Source organism: Emiliania huxleyi (assembly GCF_000372725.1).
Source record: "Emiliania huxleyi CCMP1516 unplaced genomic scaffold EMIHUscaffold_98, whole genome shotgun sequence".
Classification (NCBI taxonomy): domain Eukaryota; phylum Haptophyta; order Isochrysidales; family Noelaerhabdaceae; genus Emiliania; species Emiliania huxleyi.
In genome coordinates, this window is record NW_005194754.1 from 497,563 (window position 1) to 505,890 (window position 8,328).

An 8,328-nucleotide genomic window follows, 5' to 3' on the forward strand; every position below is an offset into this window, starting at 1 on the left:
AAGCAAGGGGGCCCCTTTCAGAAACCTTCCCCCGGGACCCGCCGGGCCTCCCTTGGTTGGCGTCCCGGTCCCCGTGTTCGTCTTGGGGTTGGCTTTTTCCCCCCCCCCCCCCCCGCGCGCGCTCCGCTCGGTGTGCCGCCCCCCTCCGCCCGCCCCTCCCGGTCCCCCATTCTCCCCAAACACGCCCCCCTCTCCCCCCCCCTCCACCCCCACCGCCTCCTCCTCAATCGAGTCCCTCCCCCTCTTCCTCCCCCGCTCCCCACCGCCCCCCTCCCCCTCCTCGCCCCCGCCCCCCCCTTCACCACCCCCCCCCCTCCCCGTCCCGCGCCCCGAGCCCGGGCGCCTCCTCCCCGCACCCCGCACACAGCACCCCCCCATTCGCGGAGAGCACCCCGCTCTCCTCGTGCAGCCTCGGGCTGTCCCGTCCATATAGGCGGGCCGTCTCCACCTCTCTTCAATCAGAAACACGCCGCGACAATCGGAGAGAGGGCGACGCTGCTCGCTGGACACTGAACACACATGTCCGTTTGTCCCACTAATTCTAATACTTTTACTTAGAAGTGGGCACTAAGCCCCGAAGGCCGAAGCTGCGAAGCCGAAGGCGAAGCCGAAGTCTTGCTCTTGGGGTTGTCAGGTCTTGCGTCTTGGCCCCGAAGGCGAAGCCCGAGACGGGCGCGACAACGACAAGGCTTAGGCAGAAGCCCAGCCCCACGGCGCGAAGGCATTTTTTGAATTTTTCCCACCGGACTCCGCTCTCCGGACGATCCTCGATCGTCATCCGATATCGATACTCGTCACACATCGAATTTCTTCGTTTTTTACGGGCGCAAGAGTGGCAAGAACCAGGATGAGTTACCGTGTAAGAGCGCGGCAATATCGTCCACGGGAGGACGCGCTGGGGCGTGGGGGGGAGGGGGGGGGGGGCAACGGCCTCACGGACGACGGACACACGTCTACACGTCGGTTCCCAGACAGCAGATACACTTCTCACTTGTCACTTCGACTTCGGGCGCTCTCACACGCATGCGCTGTCCCTACGATAATAAGTGCGTGTTGCCGACTCATGACCACGGGCGTGCGCGGGGGGGCGCGCGGCTCCGAGGCACACAATATTATCACACGCAACCGCTCTTGGCGAGCGCGGGAGGCGTGCGCGGAGACCGTCGTCGGAGGCACGTCAGAGGACGAAGCCGCTCGGCCGAGAGGCGCAGCCCGGCCCGACTGCGCTCACGGGGCGGCGGGCGGCGCCTCCACCACGGCTGGCGGCTCGCCGGGCGCCTCTCCTCCGCCTCCGGCGAAGTGAGCGAAGGCGGCGGCGACCAGGGCGGCGAGGAGCGCGAGCAGCAGCAGCAGCCGGTCGGCGGAGAGCGTCGGAGGCACGAGCCTCTCCTTTGGCAGCCGCGTCACCTTGACCTCGTTTGTCGAGCAAGAGATGGCGGCGTACCCGCCCGCCGCGTCGCGCTCGGTCAGCACCAGCACGGCGACGTACATCGGGTGCTCCTGCAGCCGCACCAGCCGCGCGAGGGAAGAGGCCTGCAGCACATGCAGCTCGCCCTCGTTGGTGCCCGCTGCGAGCAGGGCGCCGTCGGCCGACAGCGCCAGCGCGGTCAGCCGGTTGGGCGTCACCTTTGCCCACCGCTCCACCCGGGCGCCGCTGCCGCCGCGCGGCACCGCCGCGCGCAGCACGTGCCCGACGCCCGCGGCGTGGTTGAGAGCGCCAAACAGCGACGCGCCGCTCGAACTGCCCTCCGCCATCAGCACGCACCGCCACGCCGCCGTCTTGGGGAGCGGCTTGCCGCGCCGCTTGGGCGCCGGCGTCACGAAGTTGTGCCACCGAAACGCGGGCTGAGCCACCTACTCGCACACCCGCGGGGCCGTCGGGGCGACGCGGGGCGCGGCCGTGCGGCCAGACGCGAGCGCGCGGCGGCCTCGGACGGCTCGCCCCCCTCTGCCGGCCAGAGCAGGCAGAGCGCGTCGTCGGCGGCCGAGGCGACGACGGCTCCGTCGGGCGAGAAGGCGAGCGACTTGAGGTCGCGCGCGTGCCGCTTCTCCTTCCACCTACTCACGGCGCCGCCGCGGCTGACGAGGTTGCCGCCACCCCCGTCGCGCGCGGCTCCTGCCCGTCCGCCTCTGCCGCCACTCGCCCTGCGCGGCCGCCTCCATCATCACCAGCGAGCCGTCGTCGATGCCGACCGCGATGCGAGTGCCGTCGGGGGAGAGCGCGAGCGAGTACACCTCCGGCAGGCGCGGCTTGCGGATCCCGTCCGCCTCCGGGTCCGGGTCCGGCCCGCGCAGCACCATCGCCGGGCTCGCGTACAGCGGCGGCGGAGGCGGCCGCTTCTTGTCCACCGTCGCCACCGACTCCCACGTGGGCGGCTCGGCCGGAGGGGCGGGCGCATCCACGCCGCTGTAGAGGAGGACGTCGGCGCCCTGGAGGCAGGCGAGCCTGTCCGCGGTCGGCGAGAGCGCGAGCGACTGCACGGGCGCGAGGCCGGTCCGGTGCTCGCCGACGAGCTGCATCTGCCAGCTCGCGTCGAGCCGCGTCACAACGAGCGCGTTCGGCACGCCCGTCTTGGACGCGCCGCCGCCTCCGCCGAAGACGAGCAGGCTCTCGCCGTCCGCGCCGCGCCTCGCGAGGGCGGCGTCGAAGAGCGAGAAGCTAGACGTCATCGAGCTCGTGGGAGGGGCGGCGGCCCGCCGGGCGGCCGCCGCCGCCGAGAGCGGCGCCTCGGCCGCCGGCGGCTCCGCCTCGCGCATCGCCGCCGCCGCCGCCATCGCCGCGGTGAGCGCCTCCGCCTCGAGCGCAGCGGACGGCGTCGTCTCGAGCGCAGGCGTGGCGGGTGTGGGCGGCTCTGCGGGCGGAGGCTCAGAAGGCTCTGCGGGCGGCTCGAGCGAGACGGCGAGCGGCGGCTCCTCAACGGGCGGCACGGGCCTCTCCTCGGCGGCGAGCGCCCGGCGGGACTCGGCGAGCGCGCCCTTCTGGCTGTGCAGCTCCTGCTCGAGCGCCTGGGGGTGGCGGGAGGAGGCGGAGGAGGCGGCGGAGGAGTGGGGCTGGGGCGTGTGCGGCCCCCCTCGCCGTGCAACGCACACGCGTGCACTGGCGTGTGCGTGCGTGTCCCAGGACGCGGCCGCGCGCCTCGAGACGGCTCTGCGCGTCGATCAGCATCGCCTCGAGCCCGGTCGCCTCCTTCTTGGCGGCCGCCTCCCGTGTTGCGAGCCGCTGCTGCGCCGTCGCCAGCTGCACCTGCGGCGGGCGGTGCAACAGCACCGTCAGCAGGCGGCCTGCCGAGGCGCGCGGAGGCTGGGCGTGGACGACGAGGCGCCTCCGTCGTGGCCGCCTCGCGCTCCGCCTCCTGCTGCAGCGCGGCTCGCCGCTGCCGCTCCTGCTGCAGCTCCTCGCGAGAGTGCGCCGCGTTCTGCGCAGCCACCTCGCGCGCTTCGCGGAGCGCCGTCTGGAGCTGCTGCCGCTCCTCGGCCGCCCGCCGGTTTGCCAGCGCCTGCGCCGCCTGCGCCGCCCTCACCTTGCGCAAACTCTCACTCAGCTCCCGCTCCGCCGCAGCCCGGGCGGTCGTCGTGTCGCGCGGAGCAGACGGCGGCGAGGCCTCGCGCGAGCGGCTCGCAGCCTCGTCGCGCTCCTGCGCGTCCACCTTCTCCCTCGCGAGCCGGTAGACCTCGTGGGTGCGCTGAAGGGCCGAGAGGTGCATCGCCTGTAACTCGGAGGGCTGCCGCCGCCGCAGCGCCTCGGTGACTTCTCGCGGCCGCGGTTTCTTTTTCTCCTCCTGTGACGTTTCCCCTCTTGACGCTTGGGCCCTCGGGGGCCCCCGGGCGCTTCTCTCTCAAGAAAAACACAAATTGCCGGGCCATCCTCCGACCCTCAGACCTTGGCTGCCGAGGATGCCACAACGGCAACCAGTCGTGGCGTGCGTCGACGCGTCGACGTCTTCAGCCGAGGCGACCGCTCTCTTCATCGACAAGTTAGCCCTCGTGCTAGTGCGCGATCGCAAGCAGCTCGTCGCGCGCTCGCGAGGCAAAACCGCGTTCTTTACGCCGGGAGGCAAGCGCGAGGCCGGCGAGAGCGACGAGGCAGCGCTGAGGCGAGAGTGCCGTGAGGAGCTGAGCGTCGAGCTGATCGACGGCACCATCGAGCCGTACGGCGTATTTCAGGCGCAGGCCCACGGCAAGCCGGAAGGCACGATGGTGAGGATGACATGCTTCACGGCCGAGTATGATGGAACGCTGGCTGCGAACGATGAGGTCGCCGCTCACAGCGCCCTCGCACGGCTGGTGCTCACAGCCCAGCGCCCTCGCACGCCTCGACTTACCAACAGGTGGAGGAGCTGCGCTGGATCGCCTCGGACTGCCCACGCGCCGACCTCTCGGTGACCAGCCTGATGATCCTCCATGACCTCAAGGCGAAGGACCTGATCGACTGAGCTGCGAGCGGGTTCTTTACCACGGTTGCAATCTCGTAGTTCCTCACTCGGCTGTGCACGTTGCTGTTTGGGTACGTCGTTCGCATGTCCCATTGTCTTGGCGAGGTATCTCCAGCCTGCTGTGGGAACTGTGCGCTCGCTGTCTCGTCGATGCGAGGCCTCGCCCCAGAGCAAGCAGCATCTCGGCACTCGGGTTCCCTCGCCCCCCCGGCAGGGCGCACCCGTGTCTCGTGAGGCGTGAGCTTGTAGGTCGCCCATCCTTGGGCGTCTGCCTCTTCCTATCCCACGGTTTTCTTTTAAAAAAGAAAAAGAAAAAAGAATGTACCCAAACGAGTAAGACAAGGAGCTCTGGAGCACTACCACTTGGAGTGCGCAGTAAGAAAAAGAAATAAAACAGACACTTTGGGAGATCGGTGTCCCTTGTCAGGAGCAGGAGAGCCCCACCTGTCCCCCTGATCGTCCTTCCAAAATCCTGCTCGTGCAGGTGGGGACCCTGTCCTCCTCCCCCATCCCTCGTCTGGGCTTATGTTTTCTTTCTTTCTTTATGGGAGGACGGTACGCCGGTACGCCGCCACCACACAGGGATTTTAGGGGAGAAGAGTGGTGCTAGCCGTCGCCCACCCTCGGGCGTCTACCACTTCCTATCTCTCTCCGCAGTTTCTCACCAATTCTTGGAGTAAAGAAAGAAAGAAAACAGACAAACCCAGACGAGGGATGGGGCATGGGGGAGGAGGACAGGGTCCCCACCTGCACGAGCAGGATTTTGCAAGGACGATCAGGGGGACAGGTGGGGCTCTCCTGCTCCTGACAAGGGACACGAATTCTTGGAAAAGAAAGAAAGAAAACAGACAACCCAAGGGAGGGATGGGAATTCTTGGAGTGAAAGAAAGAAAGAAAACAGACAACCCAAGGGAGGGATGGGAGGACGGCACGCCGCCACCACACAGGGATTTTAAAATTCTTGGAGTGCAGTCGGCGAGGTATAAAAGTTTTTCTCGCGCTCGAAGTGACCGCACCTGGACCGCACACGTCATCGCACCCCATATGTTGCGCGCCACCGCGCTTCTCGGGCTAATCTCCGGCGCGTCTGCTGGGGCCGTCGAGCTCACGGGTTCCAACTTCGACGACCTGGTCACCAAATCCGGAAAGAACGCCTTTGTCAAGTGTGCTCGCGCGCCGCCCCGTCTCCGCCACCGTTCGCCCAGGACTCACCCCACCGCTGTGCGACAGGTTCCTCGCGCCTTGGTGAGGGCATTGTAAGTCGATGAAACCGGCTTGGGACCAGCTCGGCGACGAGTACTCCTCCTCAAGCTCGGTTGTCATCGGTGTGACACACACGACACATCGCCAAACTCTGCCACCGCGCTCTCCTCATTGTTTTCATGACGCGCCCGGCGCAACCAGGCGACGCGGACTGCACCGCCTCCGCCAAGGACCTGTGCGAGACGTACGAGGTCCGGGGGTGCGCCGCCACCGCGTGCTTTCCGCCGCCGCCCAGCCCCGCACCGCCGCCACCGCCGCGGCCCGCCGCCCAGGTATCCGACGATAAAGTACTTCACGGCCGAGGCGCCCAAGGGCACCGACTACAGCGGCGGCCGCGACTTCGACTCCCTCAAGAAGTTTGTTGAGGACGAGCTCGAGGTCAAGTGCCTCATCGACAACGACGAGGCGCGCGTGTGGCCCGCCCTCTGGCCGTGTGGAGGGGGGGGGGGGGGCAGCCCTGCGTCACGCCGCTCGCCCGCGCCATGCCCTTCCCGCTGCCTCTTCCCAGGGCTGCTCCGACAAGGAGAAGGACTTCATGTCCAAGTGGAAGGCCAAGGACAAGTCCGAGGTGGCTGCGCAGCTCGAGCGACTCAACAAGATGGTGTCCGGATCGATGAAGTGCCGCCGCCCGCACGCCCCCCAACCCCTCTCGTCTTTCCCAGCCCTCCCCTTCCCCCTCCCCCTCTTCCGCAGGCCGGACCTCAAGAAGTGGGTCGTGCAGCGCTCCAACATCCTCAAGCAGCTCTAGGCGCCGCCCGGAGCACAGCGGACTGGCCGGCCTGCGTGCGCCGAGATGCAGCCGTGCGGGGAAGGGGTGGATCATGACGCGCAGCTAGCGCAGTGCCCCCAGAGGGTAAGCAGCTGCCGCTGATCTTTTCGCCCACCCCTCTCCTGCAATTAGCTCGGCGCACGCGGGGGCCTGTGAGGCCTGGTCGCGATTATACGTGAATGTGATTTTAGAAAAAACGCAAAAATAAAAGCTAAATGGTACATGCTTCGTTACATCCTAAAAGCACGCGCTCTCATGGCTCAATCCTCAAAAAGGGAAAAAACTCAAAGTCAAACGAGCACACCGACGGTGTCAACCGATTCACAGCCTTGTTATTCACACGCCGCGTGGCCCGAATGTTTTTTAATCTCTGTTCTCTCGGGGTCGCAGTGTGGTAGGGTGCGCCCACACCCCACAGTAGTCAGGACCCAAAAGAAAATAGATTTCCACCTCAAAAAGGGACGCACGAGGCAAATCTGATGTTGGAGTGTTCCAATAGGAGCGAGGCCTCTTCCGTTGCGCGTTGGGGGACCGAGTGATTAGAAAACGAGGGTTTCCCATTTTGTGACCCGCTCGAGCGCGAGCGTAACCTCGGCAGGGCGGGCCGAGGCGCTCGTCGCGACAAGCACGACAGAACAGCTTTTGACCGTCACCGGCCTCCTCCGCGGGCGGGGCCGAGGCGAAGGAGACGAGTTGCTGCCCGTTCGGCCCGAGCAGCGCGCAACCACAGCTGGCGCACTCGTGGTCGCGCATACTCGTAGCGCCCCACCCAAACAACGGTCAGACGTTTCAAGCAAATTACACTTTAAGTTGTTGCCCGGTTTCTCAGTGCGATGTGGCTCTTACTCGCTCTTACTCGCTGAAGGTGGACTACATGTACTTGACACCCGGGAAGAATCTCTCTGAGAGATGCGATCTCAAGAAGTCGTGTTTGTCAACGGCGTCTTTTCTCGACAGTCGTGATCTGGGGTTCTGTTTTAGGTAAGTAAGTGTGCATAGACACAAACACAAAACTGCACGATAACCGCGTCCCGTGCCCGCCAGTTCATTTTATTATTGAACAGCCAGCCAGCGCCAAAACGGAAGCGCGGCGGGACGAAGGCTTGCAGCTCTTCTTGCTCCGCTCATGATCAAGCTGTTCAGTCTGAAGGAGGAGAAGGCCAAGGAGGCCGCCGCTGGCAGCTCCACGGCGAAGGTCGCGCCCGGGCTGATCCGCATGCAGAAAGGTGCTGCGCCCCCGCACCGCCGCCGTCCGCGCCAGCCGCCCGCGTCCCGGACGCGGTTCAAGCCGCGGGCACCCCGAGCGAGCGGCCGCTCGGCGTGCCCGCCCTTTCGATGTTCGCACGCCGCACCCCCAGCCCTGCTCGCTCCGCCTCCGTACAGACATGAGCGAGCTGACGCTCGATCACGGCTGCAAGCTCGCGTTTCCCAACGGCAAGGAGGACCTGATGAACTTTGAGCTGACGATCAAGGCCACCGACGGCATCTACAGGAACGGGAAGTTCGTCTTCAAGGTGACGGTGCCGTCCGCGTACCCGCACGACCCGCCAAAGGTGCAGTGCCTCACGACAATCTACCACCCGAACATCGACATGGAGGGCGCCGTCTGCCTCAACATCCTGCGCGAGGACTGGAAGCCGGTGCTCACGATCCAATCGGTGATCATGGGGCTGCAGTTCCTCATCCTCGAGCCCAACCCAGACGACCCTCTCAACAAGGAGGCCGCGCTGCACATGACGAAGGAGCGCCGCCCGCCCCGCCCGCCCTACTGCAGCGCCCGACTTCCCCAATAACCCCTTTATTGGCTTTTCCCTATCCGGCCCTACTCATACTTGAATGTGCACCTGGCCCCTGACCAGCCTC

At 66.3% G+C, this 8,328-nt stretch overlaps 5 protein-coding genes across 5 annotated transcripts in view; 3 read left to right on the top strand and 2 right to left on the bottom strand.

Annotated features, from left to right (window-relative positions):
- Window positions 1–1,227: 1,227 nt before the first annotated feature.
- EMIHUDRAFT_466332 (hypothetical protein) lies at window positions 1,228–3,704 on the bottom strand (the record flags this gene model as incomplete). Its single annotated transcript, XM_005756331.1, has 4 exons — window positions 1,228–1,854; window positions 1,995–2,058; window positions 2,099–3,006; window positions 3,264–3,704. The coding sequence occupies 4 exons, from the start codon at window positions 3,702–3,704 to the stop codon at window positions 1,228–1,230; spliced, it is 2,040 nt and encodes a 679-aa protein (XP_005756388.1).
- Window positions 3,705–3,894: 190 nt separating this feature from the next.
- Window positions 3,895–4,750, top strand: EMIHUDRAFT_466333 (hypothetical protein; the record flags this gene model as incomplete). The annotated part of the gene is made up of 2 exons (XM_005756332.1): window positions 3,895–4,254; window positions 4,329–4,750. The coding sequence occupies 2 exons, from the start codon at window positions 3,895–3,897 to the stop codon at window positions 4,431–4,433; spliced, it is 465 nt and encodes a 154-aa protein (XP_005756389.1). The 3' UTR covers window positions 4,434–4,750.
- A 727-nt stretch (window positions 4,751–5,477) lies between these two features.
- Window positions 5,478–6,444, top strand: EMIHUDRAFT_221785 (hypothetical protein; the record flags this gene model as incomplete). Its single annotated transcript, XM_005756333.1, has 6 exons — window positions 5,478–5,598; window positions 5,684–5,758; window positions 5,838–5,887; window positions 5,985–6,107; window positions 6,205–6,297; window positions 6,403–6,444. 6 exons carry the CDS (start codon window positions 5,478–5,480, stop codon window positions 6,442–6,444), a joined length of 504 nt encoding a protein of 167 aa, XP_005756390.1.
- An 84-nt stretch (window positions 6,445–6,528) lies between these two features.
- Window positions 6,529–7,218, bottom strand: EMIHUDRAFT_221786 (hypothetical protein; the record flags this gene model as incomplete). Its single annotated transcript, XM_005756334.1, has 3 exons — window positions 6,529–6,702; window positions 7,035–7,122; window positions 7,205–7,218. The coding sequence occupies 3 exons, from the start codon at window positions 7,216–7,218 to the stop codon at window positions 6,529–6,531; spliced, it is 276 nt and encodes a 91-aa protein (XP_005756391.1).
- Window positions 7,219–7,551: 333 nt separating this feature from the next.
- The window catches only part of EMIHUDRAFT_417255 (hypothetical protein), a 3,041-nt gene continuing 2,264 nt past the window's right edge, over window positions 7,552–8,328 (top strand). The window contains exons 1-2 of the mRNA XM_005756335.1: window positions 7,552–7,691; window positions 7,849–8,207. Coding sequence (XP_005756392.1) covers window positions 7,592–7,691; window positions 7,849–8,207 — 459 coding nt within the window. The 5' untranslated portion in view covers window positions 7,552–7,591. The remainder of the gene's footprint in view (window positions 7,692–7,848; window positions 8,208–8,328) is intronic.